This window comes from Nesoenas mayeri (genome assembly GCF_963082525.1).
Source record: "Nesoenas mayeri genome assembly, chromosome: 4".
Classification (NCBI taxonomy): domain Eukaryota; kingdom Metazoa; phylum Chordata; class Aves; order Columbiformes; family Columbidae; genus Nesoenas; species Nesoenas mayeri.
In genome coordinates, this window is record NC_137540.1 from 43,727,583 (window position 1) to 43,745,526 (window position 17,944).

A 17,944-nucleotide genomic window follows, 5' to 3' on the forward strand; every position below is an offset into this window, starting at 1 on the left:
TTCCTCCAGCGGCACGTAGTTCCAACGCCAGCGGCGGCAGCGTGCGGGCCGTGCCGGTGAGTCGGTATCGGCGGGGCGGCCGCTCGCCCCCTCCCTGAGGCCGCTGGCCGGCGGGGGCGGTGCTGTGACTGAGGAGACGCGAGGGGCGGCCCCGCGGCCTGCTGGGCGCTGCTGCCCCCGGGCCCCGTTTCGTAGCGCGGCGCTTGGCGCAGCGGGCCGGGCCTCGGGGCTGCCCGGCCACCGCGGCCTTGGGCTGCGCGTACGGCCCGGTGACCCCCGCGCCGCGCCGCGCCAGCCTTGCGTGGGTTTGGGGCTGGGCCTGTCGCAGTTTAACAGAGAAACAAAGCTTTACAGCTTCTCACAACAGGCACTAGCCTACTTTTTGAGGCCTTATCACCAGGTCTAATATCCTGCATTTTGCACAAAAACCCTGAAAATCTTAATTGTAGAAGCTGTAGGAGGGCAAGCTGAAAATTTGCTCCTCCTTGTTTTTGTTGAGGGAAGATGAATGGTGTTTGTCAGTATGCCGCACTTCAGCTCAACGTAAGGATAACTAAGCTAATTTTTGCTAATGTTAAGAAATACAGCGCTAGGGAGGAAGTTGTTAAATGGGTTCCTCTAAGGCTGATTCAGTAGCTGGGAGAAAATCTCATGGATTTATTGGTGTTGAGGAGCATGAACTCTGCCATAGAGCTGTGTTGCGTGCCAGGAAACCAATGTAAATAATGTAATTTTGAGCAGTGGTTGATTTGCATATCTAAACTTTGTTTCTCAGCAGGTGTGGATAGTGCGTTTTGTCTACAGTCCTTACAGGCTTTTGAGCATGCGTTTTTTTTAACAAAAATGTAGAGACACCTAATGAAATCGTGCATTTGTGTTTGTCTTTTCTCCGTAGCACAAGGGAGAAAATTGGTATATCTGAAATAGTGAGTCCGTTTGTTTAAAAAAAAACCTCACCACCCAACAGCTATGTGAGGTACAGAATTACAAGATGTCTGTTGTCTTCATCACTAAAAAAGAAATAGTCTTCTATCAAAGCAGGGGAATAAAATAGCAAGTTCTTTAAGTCATCTCCTAGCAGATGCATTTTTCCCAGGGTTTTCATGCAATCATCCTGCTGATTCAAAAGCACTCATGTCCAGGCGTGTTGGTGACACAATTTTTCTGGCAAGTAAAATAAAAACCATTACTTCCCTTACTTCTGGTGGGACAGAAGAGAGTACAGCGAAGGGGGAATTTCCCAGCGAACTCAGAAGGTGAGTCTGCGGTTACACCTGGTCTGTAGTTGTAAACTGCGCGTGCTCTAAAAAGATGTGTTGTGTTAGGTATAGTTTATATAGCAACTGAAGTTACCTTGGAAAGACCCAACACATTGGGCTGCTTAGAATCCAAGGGTATCTGGACTGCAAGAACAGTGACAACTATCAGTTTAAAGTAAGGGTCATAGCCTTCTCCCAGTTTCAGATATCCTCTCAGCTGTATTTCTGAAAAATTACGTCCTGATCTAACTAGAAAGTTTAAAATGAGTACAGAATTTTGGGAATTTTCCTTGCTTCCCTTCTTTTAATGGTCATGTTGTGGGAAAGTGCTGATGTAGGGAATGTCTTTTGCACCCAATTAATTTACAATAAAGCCAACAGCATCAAAATGAAACTGAGGGTTCTGCCAGCACTTCTGAGAAATGCTGATTGCTGTCTATGATTTCATTTTTCATTTCCAAAGAAGCAGCTAATTGCATGGAAAAGGAGGGGAATGGAGGAAATTCACAGGTCAGGAAATTGACAAGGGCTATAGAGATAATATGTCTGACCTCTGTAAAAAGAAAAAACATTATTTTATTTAGACTTGACACAGGCACTAAACTATCAAAATGCAGGCAGGCTTAGACGTTCCGTGGGCAGAAATGTAGGTGTTCAGGAACATTTACTACAGAATACTTGGAGGAGGATTCAGAGGATCTAAAATTTGGGCTTCAGAGTCCACAAGAGTACTTGAATACTTAAGCTCACCTTGTGGATCCAGCTTGTTAAAGGTTGGAATACTTTTGAGTGTAGTCAGTTTCATCTTGATCTTTCCTTGCAACTGGGAGGTTGTTTTGAGAACCAAGGGTTGATAGGTGGTTATGCTGGACAGAACTAAAAGATGCCCCTTCATCTTTTTTTACTTCTCGCCTCACTTCCTCTCTTTCAGTTTCATAGCAATTTGCAGGTGTTCAGAGGGGCAATGAATTCTCCCAGAAAACAAACATTAATTAAACTTACAAATAATCATATGTATGTTAATGTGTGTTTATGCTTTACTACATTACTTTGTAGCATTTGGATTACTTTTTGACTAGAAGTTTAAAGGTTGCAAGATAGCAAGCATTACTGCATCACGTACTATTTATTGAAAAGAGATAAGATTGCTGTCTTAAGTTTGCAAGAAAGTACATGAGATTTTAAAGCAGGCAAAAGTATCATTGACCAATAGTAAAGGTCAGCAGTGGAAAATGGAGCCCTCATTTTGGATTTCGATTCTTTCACTTTGAGATTCAGAGCTGGAGTGACTGAAATCTTGATTTTTCTCAGGAACTCAGTTGCTGTGCTACCCATACAAATTAATTATTTCATTTGTCTCTCCAACCATAGATAGAAATCATAGTATTTTTTCACTCTTTACTAATGTTGTGTGGCTCACTAACACAGTTTATACACATTTTGAGGAGGAATGTAGCACCGTTTTCTAAACAAAAATGAAACTTCATAGGCCTTCCCTGACTATGCCTATTCTGTTGTGTTTACTTTTGATAGTATTAATATTAAAATCTTTTACTTCCAAACTGCATGGAAAGAATTAATGTTAAAATTAGTATTCTAGCAAGGCTGGGTGTTCATTTGGAATACTGTCTCCTCTTGGTTAATATATAAAGTACATTCAACAAAACCAGAATCAAAATCAGTGGTGAGTACTGGGTGTTTTAAAAGTGTGTCACAAACATAAATTGATACTGATTTGACTATTTGTAATTGCTTAAGGATAAATGAAGAGAAAATGGGAAGAAAGACTGAAGAAAGTGGAAGAACGAGCATCTTACTATGAAAGAAACCCTCTTCCTCCAGTTTATAGACCAAGACTGTCCAAACCCTCTATGCCGTCCTCTGTTTGGAAAATATTTCGTCGACAGGTTGAAGCTTTCAACTATGTAAAAACCTGCAAAGAGGTAAATTGTTTGATAGGTGAATGTGTCTACTTTTTACGTACTTTCAAGGTTCACTTAAAACTTGGTTAACAGTAAAGTATTTTATCAGGTTGAAAGACATTTTTTGTTTTTCCTTTTTTTTCCCCCAGTCCTGAAACGGCAAGGTTTTGTTCTGGGATTTTGTTTGGTTGGTTTAGTGTGTGGGTTTTTTGGTAATTGTTGGTTGGTTGGTTTTGTTGGGGTTTTTTTGTCTTTGTAGGTGATCATGCTAGACTGGAGATAGCTCTAAGAAGTACTAGTTCTAACATATAAATTGATATGTGGTATTAGGTTTTAACAGTAAAAGTGTTTTTTGGTAACATTGTGGTGATAGATTTGTTTCTTCTGAAGATAAGGAAACTGTCAAGGTTGACAGCAGAATGGGAAAGTAGTGAGAGATGGGTAGAAAGAGAAGGAAAAAACAGAGGAAGAAAACCAGATAAACAGGAGGCAGAGACAAAACAAACACAATACAACTCTCCAGTGGCATCAGAGTATCAAGTTCAGATGATAAGAACTGATGAGCCAAATAAATATTTTGCAAAATGTATCCTCTGTTTTCAGTTCTCTGCATTCAGTACTTTTCAAATTTATTGCTGATTTTAAATAAAGTATGATAGTTTCTCCCTGTTGCTTTAGGTGTTTAAGTAATCTTGACAGTCTGTTTTCCAAAATGCACTCTCACTGACTCAGCAGTGTTTGTTTGTTTTCTTTTCAGATTTCCGTTATTGGATTTAAATAACATAGTGTCTAAAGAATATTTGCTATAAAGCCATATGCTGCCATCGTGTCCATGAGACTGTTCGTTTCAGGACATTGTTCCTCTTTCCCTTAGATGCACATGCCACTGATCAGAAAAAAGAAAACTTTACAGAGAAAACACAGTTTACATTAATGCACAGCAAAGAAAAGCTTCAACTTTTTACCACATAACTGAAATCAGAATGGCGTTCTTAATAAAAACAGATGCTGCTTGGGTTGAAAAAGGATAAGTGATCTACTTGTAGTTTTCTAGTATTTACTAACCTTTGACCAAAGAAACTAATGTCAAATAGGAACTTCTGAAGACTTTAACTCGTTCTTTGAATAAAAAAAACTTCCATGTTTTTGTTTTAAAAGGATGTTCATGTCTTTGCCTTGGAAAAGAAAACACAAAGTGGACAGAGATTTTACCTTGTGACAACATATAAAGAGCTTTGGTTTTATTACACGTGAGTATTTGAAAAGGTACCCTATATGTTACTGTAAGATATAGTAGCAAACGAGATAGACTGTTACCCAGCAAGAGCTATTACTGGATAAGTATCCCCAGTAGCCCTTTGCTGCTCTGCCTAGCACAGAGCTGTGATGGGTGGCCTGAGGTTTGATCTTGGCCCTGGGGAAAATCTTCATAAGGACAAACCAGTCTATTCTATAGTGGGTTTCAGCTTTATTTTGAGTTGCAGATGGACAATATTTCCTGGGAATTAAGGACACCATCTACGGAACTTAAATCTAATAGCAGTAGATTTGCTTTAGCGGTCAGCTTTCCTCAGGAGATCATACAAACATCTGACACAAACACATTTCTATGATTACTTATATATAAAAATAAGTGGGCATTAATATAACTGTCCGGTTACCAGTTTATGGTTTTGTATTTGTGTGATGTAATTTCAAGTATTGACGATTTGATTATGCACTGAACTTTTTCCCCCCAATTTTTTGTTTTAGAATAAAGCATTTGGTTATGAAGTAAAAGAAATCTAAGAATCAATTTTTATATTAAAAGTAAACTGGAATTTTTTCTCAATTTGAAAATGAGATTAATTTTTAATTTAGTTGAAAAAAAGTCTCTGTAATCTCGTTTTTAGTGCTTAAGACATATGAGTGATAACTTAGTAAGTTTTTTACTGTAGTTTCCATCATTCCTTAAATTTTCAACAGCATTTCTGTTGACAGTGTGTATTCTAAGACATGAGGGGGATGGGGAAGAGAATACTTTACGAACTCTAGATTCTAGGCCAGACAAATATCTTTGTTGATATTTGATGATGAAGTTACAATTTTTTCAAAGCATTACAGGGCTGCTACTTTTTTAATATGGGTAGTTGATTGAAAAATAAAAGAATATTTAGGACTTCCAGGATCCTTTTTCGCAGCTGGTAAGTATATATAATGTTTATTGTGAGAGGTTGTGATTTGTTGTTTTCTTTTGGTTTTTTTTCCTTAGCATAGGTTATCAAACAAGTCTTATGCACTGCTACGAAGTAATTCCTGAAAAAGATGCTTGCAAGCTTTATTTTGATTTGGAGTTCTACAAACCAGCAAATCCTGGTGCAGATGGGAAGAGTATGGTTGCAAAGTTAATTGAGGTAAACTTGGGCAAAGTAATGTAGATTAATCTAAATTTATTGTTATTTAATATGAAACTGAAGTATTGACCATTTGATTATTCTGTACTAAAATGAAAATGAATTGTAGACCTAATGGTTATTTTAATGAAGTAAAACGTACTGATTTAATTAAAGCAAAGGTTCTCTCCTTTAAGTGAAAATAAAAAAATAGAGAGTGATTGTTGAAGTGCTTGTATTTACTGTAGGTTTACTGATATGATAAGTTTGCTTTCGCAGACTGTTATATGTGCTCTGCCACTTCAAAGCTGTGAAATTGAAGGAATGTTTAGGTATTCCTTAGAATAGCATCAATAAAAGTTCAATTCAGATATTCCTCGGTTAATTTCCTTTGCCAGGTGCAGTCATATATCAAGTAATTGAGTTAAATGATGATGTAGAGAATATCAGGTGACTACACTTACCAGTTTGGGACCTAAAGTTAAGTATCTTTGCTAATAATAATAGTGCAAATTTCCATTTTATTGTACATTTGGTTGGAAAATGAACTCCACTGCAAATTCAATATTACAAAGGTAGAAAATAAAGCAGGTTTTTAGAAGAATATCTTCTATTTCAGTAAAGTGTCTTTGTGAGTGTCCATTGATTTGTGAAACTTCTGACACTTACATGTCCCTAGCAGGAAAGGAAAAGGGAAAGGAAGATTGAAGGTGTTCCTTCATAAAGAACCATTCATTGATACAGATTCTGGAGCTGTTTACTCCATTGTGGATCAATTGTGAAATCTAGAGATTCCTCGGGTTAGGAAAAAAACTTTGGATTTGCTGGATGGAGGATCTGAGATCCTAAAATCTTAAACTTCCAGATCCTTAGGTTCTGAGTCCCAGTCCTAAACATGAGTTTAGGACAAGTTTAGCTTATAGAAGATTTTTAGAGCTATTTTAGAGCCGAAGGTCTTATATTTTCTGCTTAGTTAGTGTTCATAGCAATGAATTAGCCAAATCATAACAGTGAATTAGCATACCAGCCCTTTATATCATGATAGCCTGTCTTCCACTCTAGGTCAGCCTGTATTACAAACAGTGTCACTGTGGGTGTGAACTGCTTTGTGATGGAAAATAAAACAGAAGATAAAGCCACTAAACTAAACTTTGACCTGAAAAACTGAAAATCTGCTCATCTTATCACTGTTAGTATATTCAGTGACTTGCTTATTTCAGGAAGTATAGTCTATGTCAAATTTGTGATGTTATGAGTTAGTTTGAATTAAATACTTCAAATGAGTAAAAAAACCTCAAAGAAGTTGTAGAATCTGCATTTGTGTTAGATTTCATAGATCCCACTATTAAAAATGTTTGGGGAAGAAAGCCTAATTAATGTTTATCATTTCAGTTTGTCAGCCAAAAATTAAAAGAACTTTATGATGTAAATTGCTCAGCTGAAGATGTCTTGAATTTAGATTCCAGTACTGATGAAAAATTTAGTCGACACTTAATATTTCTACCCCAGAAAACTGTATTTAAGGATAATACTCATGTTGGTAAGTGTTTTTTTCTCTTACACCTAGAAATAAAAAGTGAGGGTTTTACTTTGTAAAATGTCATCTCACAGTTCAGTATTTATTTTAATGGAATTACATGTGGAAACAAATATGTATTCCCAGCAGAAGTGACTATTTATTTCTGTTTCATTGAAACTCATTATTTCTCAACTCATCTACTTTCTTTTTCGATAATTAGCATATGTGTTTGCAAAAATGTGATTTTTTTGGGCCTGTATGTTTTATTTATGAAACTATGGGCAAGACTGACTTTTGCCTTGAAAATTGTATTACAGTATGACTATAGCTCCTTAATTTTCAGCTTAATGTCAGTCTTAACAATTGAAGCCAAGATTATTTGCCTTAATACTGTTGGTTTGTGCTCAGCACAGGGTCAGAAAGGCAGGACAAAGATGGTTTAAAACCACCTGTGCATAAACACGATTAATAAAAAGCCGAAAGTAATTTTACTTGTTGCTAGAAGTCAGGATTTCATGTGATATGGCAACTCCAACACAAATAATTGCCAGTTCAGGGTTTTCTTGACTCCATTTGAAAGATAAGTACAATAACACCTCCTCACTTCACAGAAGTATTTTGAACATTCTTTAAAAACACTGGTTATGAAGCACTGAGGTGCCGGTGGTGAGCATTAAGTTCATGTTGAAATTCATAATTTCTCCCTGTATCTGTATTCTGTGTGTTGTGCAGTAAAGCAGGCTTATAGACTTACTTTGAACAATGTGGGCGCAATAGAAAATCAGCTGAGTTTTGTCTGAGTGAAGCAGGAACTGATGGAAAACAGTTTGACCAGTGGTGGAATTAAAATCTGTATCAAACTACAAATGCAGAAGTTTGGGTCTTTTAAAATTGCACCTGCAGCCTTGGTTTTGTAATTTCTTAATATTTGAGTGTTTCATTTTGTAATCCTTGTTCCTTATTGCCTTTGTTTCAAACAAACAAATAGGGTGATGGAGGGGAAGCAGAAATGCTGTTAGAGAGTACTGTATTAATATTCTCATGGGTTAGTAGAAGGGATGAAATTTAGATTGGCGACATTTAGCTCTACCATTTGTGTTCAGGAGGAGCTGTGACAACAGCAGCAGAATTGCAAGAAATGCTGTGCTTTGTTACCAGGTTTCCACTGCTGTAGAACAGGAAGAGCTGAGGATGTTATGTTCATAATTTTGGTCCCACTCAGGTTCCTGATTTTATTCCACTGTCTGCTTGGTCACCATCTGTCTGACTGTCTTCATGCCCAATATTACTTTTCCTTTCTCACCTTTACCTTTTCTTTCTAGGTCTGTATCTCCCCTCATTGAAGTCTTGAGTAAAGATTATACTATATTTCTTGGTTTTTATACCCCCTGTGTTTTTTAAATAGCTTCTTACTATTCTTACTATTATTCTTACTATTCTTACTATTCAGATCCTTACTTCAACACAAAGAGGCCATAGGATTTCTCAGAACCATTTTTTTTTCCAGCTTTTTTTTAACATTAAAGAACCTACATCTCATTCTTAGGAACAGTGGAATGTCTGTGCCTAAACCTTTTGAGGAGTAGCTGACATGGCAAACTAAGCAGATTGTCAAAGTTGTAAGGAAATGCTTATAATATTGGCTTCCAGCCACAAGCATGACACAGAGCAGTTATTTCTTGCATGACACTGTGATAACAGCTAAAAGCCCCAAAGACTTAAATGGGATTACTGCAATTTTTAGTTCAAAACTATGGCCTTTAGCTCCTCTGCCACCGTAAAACTCTTAAGTAATACATGGATAATAAATAATTTGGTATGACAGCAATTTTAGCCTGTGATCTTGACAACTAAATTAGATTAGTCAGTTCTTTCAGCAGAAGCTTGATCTGTTTATTCTAGTCCATTAATTAAGTGTTCTGCATCTCCGCCATGACATGAATTTGACGTGTTTACTGTCAGACTTAAAATATATTTAGAGATTGTGTATTCATGTTCTGCCTTTGCCTTTTCAACAAGATGTTGAAGTTGCTGAAAAAATTGATTTTTTAAAATAATTGAGATATGTAAATATCAGTGTTAGATTCATGCATGTTACCAATAATATTACACTCCAGGCTTTTCATTAATGCATTTTAGTAACCTGCTTGACAAACCTGGCTTAAAGCCTATTTGCTTTGTACTTTGTGCAAACTACTCTTCTGTAGTAAATAACTAATGATGCAGATAACTTCATAATTTCACAGAATCTCTATGAAATACATATATTATTTGAGGTGATAAAATATTTTATCAAACTTAAGAGGGTTAATATATTTTTCAGACACATTGAAGTGTTGTCTCTTTTTAAATTCATCATTGTGGTCTATCTAACAACAATTACTTTAAAATGAGTTAGTGGTATTTATGTGAGATAAACTACACTATGAACTATCACTGTTGTTTCATAAGCATTTTATGTCAGGAGTCATGCACAAAGTGCATGGGCTTAAAATTAAATATGACTAAAAACATTTAGTATATAATACTTGGAATCAGTTACTAGTTAAAATACAGGGACTCAGTTCACAGTGCATGTAAGAAAGCACAGCAGATAATGTAGGTCCACAGGAAAGCCGTGGAGATCAGTTAATTGACACTGATCTACACAGTTGACAAATCCCAAATAGAAAAATATAAAATATGGTCAAGAATCAAGAGTGTGAAATGATGGGTTCAGTTCCCATGTCTGACCAGTTAGAAGAAATAGGAAGAGAGAAAACAAAGGTGTGTGTGAATGATAAAGGACTAACTCCCCAAATCATCTTTCACTGACAAAAACGTTGCTATTCTGAGACCGCACACACACAAAAGCGCAGTCAGTCAGAACTTTTAAAGATACTTTATCTTTTATGGTATTTGAAATAAACTTCAGTTCTGAAATAGGTAGATATTCTCCCTGAACTGAAAATCCAAGTAACTCTTGTTATAAACTGCAGAAATTCTGTGTGCATATTTGAACACACAGGATTAAAACCCTTCTTATGACTATGACTCATTCGTGTGCCTCAGCAGTACTGTAACGAATGATGAAGATGGTGATATTAACGCTTGATTCACTGCATCATCCTGCTGGTATGTAGCATAGGAAGACCCATATTTCATATTCTTTCATTGAAACTTCAACCAACAACTGCAGAATCCTCCTTGCCAGCATTCCTTCCACTTCAGTTTGTTTTTTTTTTCCACAACTATATTTATCTTCTTCTTTATCTTTGCAAGTGATTTGGCCATGGTTTTCATTTGTCTGTCTTGCTTTTGTTACCATTTAGCAGAGTCTGGAGTACAACAGGAGTTGCATTACAGTACTGGGAGTTTGAAGTCATTGCAAAATACTTTTGTAGAAGTAATTTGTTGTTTGAGTAGGTCCTGGTCAAACTGTTATATCAGTTAATATACCACGGAGCTGCAAGCAAAACTTTTTAATCATTCTGACAGTGAAATTAAGGAAAGCAGTAGTGAGAGGGACAATCACAAGCTCTTCACCATCCTAAATCTGAGCTTGTTAATGTATTGTGTGCTGTCATTAAGTACTACAACAATATTCAGCTAAATGAGTAAAAACTACCTGTGATTGGATTAAAAAAATAAGGTGTGTAATAGCAAAGCTATATGAATGTTTTATTCGTGTATCGAAGAGTTCTACTGAGTGGTACTTTAAATATAAAATCAAGCTACATTTTATAACAGACATTTAAATAAGTTATTTCTTGACTCATAAATGATGTAATCTGCTTTGGGGTTGGTTTGTTTGTTTTTAAGGTAACTTTGTGAGAACCATTTTGCAGCCTGCCATAAGGTGGTTGGAGAGTAAAGCTGCAGCTGTGATTCCAGAAGGAGCTGGATGTGTTTCCCAGTGTTCTGCAGAAGCAGTTGGATTAGATGGTTCTCTTAAAAACCTCACAGGTGTCGAAGGTGCTTCCAAAGGCTGGCCAGCTGTTGCTTGCGAAACAAAGGACGTGGAAACAGCACACCAGGGAGAAAATTCAGAATTTTCCTTTCTAATAGTAAATGACAAAGAAGGAGACAAGCAACTTTTTGTGGATCTGGGTAAATATAAGATGTGCTTTTAAACCTCTTTGGGATGCAGCAAAGGATAAGAAGTGAGATGTTGCTTCATCTTTGATTACAGGCAGTAAGAACACCAGTGTTCTTATTGTTGTCCCTATGGTCAGAATTTAAACCAAATACAGTATGTGCTGAAACTGCCATGATAAGTGTGGCACTTTAAAGAAGGCTTGGATTCTTGGTCCATGGAACTTCTTGTATTACTAAATCTCATTATTTTGTTCTGAAGTTTGAAGAAACTCTATCCACACAAGACTCTCTCTTTTATTCCTAAGGACATAGTGCTCCTGTTTGGATTAAGAGTATAGTATGTATTGCATTTTTGTTATTTCAGTTGAATTAGAATTTGCTTAATTATGGAACAAGTATTTAAGGCGTGGCCTTCTGTATTGTTTTGCAAGTACAAACTAAGCCTTCTTCACCTGTTTGGGCTGACAGTTATTAGGTTTTAATGATAGAATAATAGAAACTTTGGGTTGGGCACTTCATGCCTCAGTTGTGCTTAGCGTATTCATGGTATTAAAATGCTTAAAATCTCTAGAAGCACAACACCCATAGTAAAAGTTTGAAAGTTCCACCCTTCTCCATCCCCGTATCTGGTTTCTCTGCTTTTTTATCCTCTTTTAGTGAAATTAAAATAGCTGAGCATACTTTTATACAGCTGCGGTATATGTACTTGAGGACTGTGTATCATTTTTTTCCTCGAACTTCTCTGAAGAACCCCCACTCCTTCACATTCTTCTCCTGGAATTCAGAATCACTTTTATTCCTGGCCTCTCCAGTATGTCTGATTTGTTGAAACATAACCCCGCAGCTGGGCCTCTATTAGGCTTCTCCATTCCTGATTCGGAAGGATTATTTGCACCTACTGTTCAAAATTCCTTCAAGCATATTTGTGAATGGAAATTAGAGAAAAAGAAATTGTTTACTGTGTCACTTCACCTTTTAAGGATTTGATTTTAGTCCCCAAAAATTAACCATCCTCAATATTTATGTTACACACTTTACCTCAAATCTTGGAAGACTAATATCAAAATAGCTGGAATAATGAGTTACATCATGAGGCTGTAATGATAGAAAGGGATGTGACGTTCTCACTGTGTGAGATCTTTTAATTCCTTTCTCTTCATGAAACCCGCAAATAACACGTAACATCCTCCATGCATTCTTAGACTAAGCAATGTCTAACAATGCCTGTTCATTTTTTTTGGTTAGGTTTTGTTGATTGGAATTACATTTTCCTGAGGCAAACTTCACAGTGTGCTACACACAAGTGGTGTCTGGTATACAGGACCCTAGAAGTTTGATGAAGTACTTGCTGGTTAAAATAATTGTGCAGCTTTTTATGCTCAGCTGTATTTCACACAGATAATGTGAAAGCACCATATTTTTTTATGCTGAAGAAACATTTAGTAATGATAATGTCAAAATGATTAAAATGCCTTTGTAGAGGTGGTTCTTAATTCTTTGGAAACATAAAAATGTACATGTGGGCCTGATCTTGCTTTGTTGCGTTTCTTCTGTGGGAGGTGCAGTGAAGTCAGTAAGAATTTTTGTCCGTTTCTTAGACGTTTAGCTGGGTCTAAGGAAAATTGTTTAATTTACAAGTGCTAAGTATCTTAAATCCTAGCCAGCATTGTTATGTTAAGAAATATTTGTTTTCCTGTAGGCGTTTATACAAAGAATAGAAATTTCCGGATGTATAAATCATCAAAAGCAGGAAAAAATGTGATTCTGAAGATAGCAGAGGATAATAAGTTTGTCCCTAACTGTGAAGAGAATGTTTCCTTGGAAGAAGCATATTTTCTTTCCTCGTTGATCTGCAACATTAGGTAAATCTTTAATTCTAGTGGAATTGATAATATTTTTAAATATTGATTTTAGTGATTTTTTTTTTTCCTGCAGCAGTTACAAATGACAGCTATCAATGGGCAGTTATTTCATGAACATTGTTACAGTGTAATTTAGGAGTTCCCAGTAGAACTCCTTCTTCTGGAGAAAAGATTTCTTTGGACTTCTTTCTTTTTTCTTTTTCCTAACCTACTTTCACATGTTGAAAGAACACAGAACATGTGGTACAGCATCTGAGTTATGCCTCATTTCTCTATACGCATTCAAAATGCAAAAATGTAGTAATTATTAGGTTTGGTTGGATTCTGTACAGTTCTGAAAGGAAAAATTAAATACTGTCGATTAACTACAGAGAGTCTAAATATTTTGATGTATGATAAAAAAAAATAAAATATTTTTATACGTGTTTACCTGCATACAGATTTCCGATTTGATACTACATATGCCTCCTTAGGCTGGATACTGGTACATATAATAATCAAGTTTTCTGTATCTAAGCTAAATGTCTGACATATCTTGTCCTGCACTGACTGTATCTTAAGATGATCCTAATCGTTACTTCAGCAGAAAGAAGGTTAAAATGGTACATGCATAGGTATATTACGTATAATATTTTTGATTCAAAACATATTTGTTGTGACTTCAAATTTTATATCCTGACATATTCATTATCCTGAGCTGATGCCAGTAGCCCCAGAGCGTAACTCGTGTGGTGTGTTCAGACCACAGGTATCAGCTGAGCCTGTCATAAATATGGATGAGAAATTCTGTGTGATTGTCTGGCTCCCAGCTCATCATACAGCAAAGTAGTTCATTGTAGAGAGTAAAGAAAAAAGAAAATGAAAGCTTTTCAAGGGTCTATAAGCATAAATATTATACTTAGAGCAAATATTGTTCAAGGAATAGTAGAGCAGTACAGTAGACGAACAGTCTTTAAATGCCTGGATCTTGGGAGTTTTGCCAGGAACCAAATTTTGTTGTTCTGGAGGAGGAAACCTGGTCCTCTGTGGGTACAAGTCAGGGGAAAACAGCAAAATGAGAAGAAAAAGTGCTACAGGGCCTGTGAAAGGTACAGAATCACAGGCTGAGGTGGGCAGGGGCTTCTGGAGTTTCTGTGGTCCAACCCCCCTGATCAAGCAGGGCCACCTACAGCTGGTTGCCCAGGACTGTGTTACATTATACCATATTATGTTATGCTGTAAAAATCACACATTTTCCTTGGTATTCTCTTTTCAGAATAAGGGATGACACCAAAGTTCTGTCATCTGGCTTTTCAGGGGAGGAGAGAAAAGTGTCTGCTTTTTTCAACAGTAGAACTCCCAGAAGCAGTGGAGGTACCGCAAGCCCTTTCTGCTGTATAGAAAAAAGTACTCTTAAATTAGATGTACTATGACTTCCACAGCTGGTGACCTCTAGGTGAGCTTTTCCTCAGCAAGCTGTCTGCAGGAGGCAGAGTACAGCCGTCCCGAGGAATGCTCTGCAGCACCTGAATTCCGTTTACCCCAACTCCTGCTCCCAGTCATGCTTTGTTCCAGTTCCCTCTGTACAGGAAATTGACATTAGGTTTATCCCTGGTTTTATTTAAGGATTTGGTGTGATTCTTGTATATTTTCTGTCTGTGGTCTATATAACATGTAACAATTACATATTACAACAACAAAACCAGTAACAGTATGGTTCTGTGGTCTTTGTTTCAACAGATTTCATGGAAGGTTATCAGGATTCACCATATCCAGAAGTTGATAATTTTGTTCGTTCTTTGGTTAATAAAGATGGGGTTCAAGGAGGTAAATAGCACTTTACTGTTTACAAAATAATATTTGCAGCAGTATTTTTAAAGAATTATTTTTTTGTTCCTCACAGGTATACGACGATGGAATTATTTCTCTCTAGAAGAACTACTTGTATATGATATTTTTGGTTACCGTTGGTGTGAAAATATTGGAAGAGCTCACAAAAGTAACAACATAATGTATGTTCTTTAATTATTAACTTTAAAACAGCTTTATTTGTTTCCTGCTCAACTGGTATTCTATAAAAATGCTGAAAAACTGTTATCTTTGTGAAGTAATCTTCATGCTATTTAAAATATATGCTTAGAGATGCTAACATACATGTCAGAGTATGTTAAAGTTAAGTGGCTCTATGATGCTTCCTAGCTAGGAAGCTGAACAAACAGAAATAAAGAAAACAGATCACTTTTAAATTCATTTACAATATATTTTAAATTCCATTCTTATATTATTAAAATGACAAACCTGCCACCATTTGAGTCAAGATGAGTTTTGCTAGTGACCCTACAAAGACCTGGACTCATAGTTTTAGCAAAACAAGTGTTGAAGAGTCAGAGGGTTTAGATGACCTTAGAATTGCAGTAGATCATTAGCAGAATTTTTTTTGGCTGAAAAATAATGCTACATAACACTTAAATAACCGAAAGATAAGGAATGTGGTTTTGAGAAATACAGGTGTAAAAAGGCACTATGCCATAGATGAACTTGGTGTTTCTCAAGCAAGTTGGTTGAAGCCTGGTGTTTGTAAGGCACAGCTGAAAAAGCTGGCTTGTCTAAGCAGCTGACAGGAAATAGTGATTTTATCTGGCTTCTGTAATGAAATCATCTGTAACAGCAGCAGCAACAAAATCTTATCTTACAGTTAGGTCCCATATAGTAATCTTACTTCAATGTCTTCTTCCAAGCTTAATGTAATGAAGTTGACTAAAGTTCACTTTCAAATGTTAGTCTTAAAAGAAATATATTTTTATCTTAGGAATTTGGAGGTTTATTGAAAAAAAAACTTAACAGACTGTACAAAACAAATATGTAATAACTATGTCAGAGTACAAAAGCAATATCCATAGATGGGGACAAACAAAACCTGTTCATTTAGTGTTAGAGTCTCTTATCGTATGCATTCACTTCATTTATGTACTGTTACTATAAACTAAATTATTTCCTCCTCAGGATTCTCGTAGATCTAAAGAAGGAAGTTTGGTATCAAAAGTGTCATGATCCAGTTTGCAGAGAAAAAAACTTCAAATCACAAAGTATGTATTCTGTGAATTCAAAGCAGTTATTCTTAATGCTTTTTGGTATGTTAACTTTAATGCCATATATTTGATTTAGGTTTTCCATTACCACCTCGGATATGTCTCCCTTTTCTTTTCAAAGAGGTATGTTTTTGTCCTTTCAATATGCTAAAGTTTTTGTGAGTAAATCTGTCTCTGGAAATCATTGAAAATCCCAGCTAATGCAGTCTCTTGAGCTCCATACAGTAGTCATGCTCGTATAGAACAGCTCCCTATAACAGCTGTGTTGGTGCAGTAGCTCCATATATTCATTTTTAAGTTCTCCAGCAGCACATTTAGCATAAAAACTGTCAGCACAGATAAAGTTAATTCACTTCAATAGCCTCACTTCACCCAGGACTAAAGATTTTCTTCTGGTTTGGTCTGAACATTAGTTCAGTGCATGAACCATAAGACCACTGCAGGTGCAGAACGGAAAAACTGCCCAAGTTAAGCTTTGCTCTGCTAGGCCAGATAAAATAGAAGTGCTCCTGGAACACCTGAGTCAAATTTAAGTCCGTGACCCTCAAACTTGAAGTTCACTTAATTCCACTTTAGTTTATTAAAGTAGTTTTTACTCACTTGGGTAGAATATTTAAACTGACTTGATATTGCACCTAGATTCTAAGTCCTGAACCTAGTAGTTTTCCCACTGAGTAGGCAATAACAGTTGGCTTCTTTGCAACTTTTAAATTTCATACTGCAGAATGGCACATTAAGCTCTGCTCAGGCAGAGCTTAATTATCAATAGCTATTAAATTTTGTAGAAAGTGTAATTTAAATTAATTTTCAGATCCTGATAGTATCTTTAAACAGACATTAAAATTAGTTTTCACCTTGTATTATTCTAAGAAGCTGTATACAACAGACTACTTGTAGTTTGGTATAAAAACAGGAAATTTCTATTCCTGTTAAAATAGGCTTCCACAGGTTAACATGACTAGAAATTAAGGTGCTGGAAAATCTGTCTCATTGGCCAGCTTTCTGTAGTATCCGTTATATGTGACAGTATGAGTTTCAAACGTTCATAGCTGAGCAGTTAAAGGCATGAAGCCATTTTCATATGGAATAAATAGTATTCTTGTTTTTAAAAGGAAGAAGAGCATACACTAATGGATGAAAGGGGGAACACAGAAGTAAAACCACTTTCTAATGATTCAGACTTGTCAAAAAGCCCCACATCTCTAGAGGAAAGCTTGTCTCAAGAGTTCCTGTTGTCAGACAGTGAGTGGGACAATGCAAACGATGACGCCTGTTTCCTAGAAGCTACTGAAGATGTGGAACTCGCTGAAGCTGCAAATGATAGTCTGAGTGATGCCATGGAAGGAATTCCTGATGAAATTCTTTTGGAAGCTCTAGGGAGACAGGACACCTGCAGTAAAGAGGGCAGCTAACCACAGACTTGGCCAGCAAACAGACCACTAGCAACGAAATCTGCTTTAACAGTATATGTGTATCACACGTCTTCTGGGAAGGACACTGCAATGTAGTTCAGAAATGCTCTTCCAGAGCTGTAAGACACAAAGACCTGAGTACCAAATCAGTACCCTCATAACTGGATGACCATCAGCTGGCACAAGGAGATCATGGACAGTTACACAGGTGCCTGAAAACTCATTGGGAATGCTGCTCCAAGTTTAGCACTTTTAACACTTGCCGCTGTGCGGTTTCTATTTTGTTAGCCATATTTCTAAGTTTTATTGATAAGACAAGTAAAATAAATTTATTTACTTCCAGAAATGGAAATTATTTATTTCAAATACAAATTAATAAAGAGATCTATCACTAGTTCAAGCAAAGTCTATGTGTTCTTTTTTTAAAGTATATATTACTTTCATAGCCTAAGA

General features: G+C 36.5%; 1 protein-coding gene across 5 annotated transcripts; it reads left to right on the top strand.

Moving 5' to 3' along the window:
- Positions 1–18: 18 nt before the first annotated feature.
- On the top strand, positions 19–17,885 carry PRIMPOL (primase and DNA directed polymerase). Of its 5 annotated transcripts, none has more exons than XM_080344520.1 (14): positions 19–56; positions 896–1,256; positions 3,018–3,202; positions 4,340–4,431; positions 5,433–5,574; positions 6,946–7,093; positions 10,874–11,161; positions 12,849–13,011; positions 14,267–14,364; positions 14,731–14,817; positions 14,894–15,002; positions 15,994–16,076; positions 16,156–16,202; positions 17,192–17,885. In XM_080344520.1, exons 3-14 carry the CDS (start codon positions 3,023–3,025, stop codon positions 17,489–17,491), a joined length of 1,737 nt encoding a protein of 578 aa, XP_080200646.1. In that variant the 5' UTR covers positions 19–56; positions 896–1,256; positions 3,018–3,022; the 3' UTR covers positions 17,492–17,885. The 5 variants fall into 5 exon arrangements, with proteins under 5 accessions (XP_080200646.1, XP_080200648.1, XP_080200649.1 ...); XM_080344522.1 differs by having other exon boundaries at positions 23–56; positions 1,214–1,256; XM_080344519.1 differs by lacking the exon at positions 19–56 and adding an exon at positions 301–543.
- The last annotated feature ends 59 nt before the right edge of the window (positions 17,886–17,944 follow it).

Excerpts from the sequence above, each read along its gene's own strand:
- PRIMPOL (XM_080344520.1), top strand. The coding sequence starts at position 3,023 with ATGAAGAGAAAATGGGAAGAAAGACTGAAGAAAGTGGAAGAACGAGCA. Across the intron at positions 4,432-5,432 it reads GAGCTTTGGTTTTATTACAC|CATAGGTTATCAAACAAGTC; the intron begins GTGAGTATTTGA and ends TTTTTTCCTTAG. Across the intron at positions 14,818-14,893 it reads TAAAGATGGGGTTCAAGGAG|GTATACGACGATGGAATTAT; the intron begins GTAAATAGCACT and ends TGTTCCTCACAG.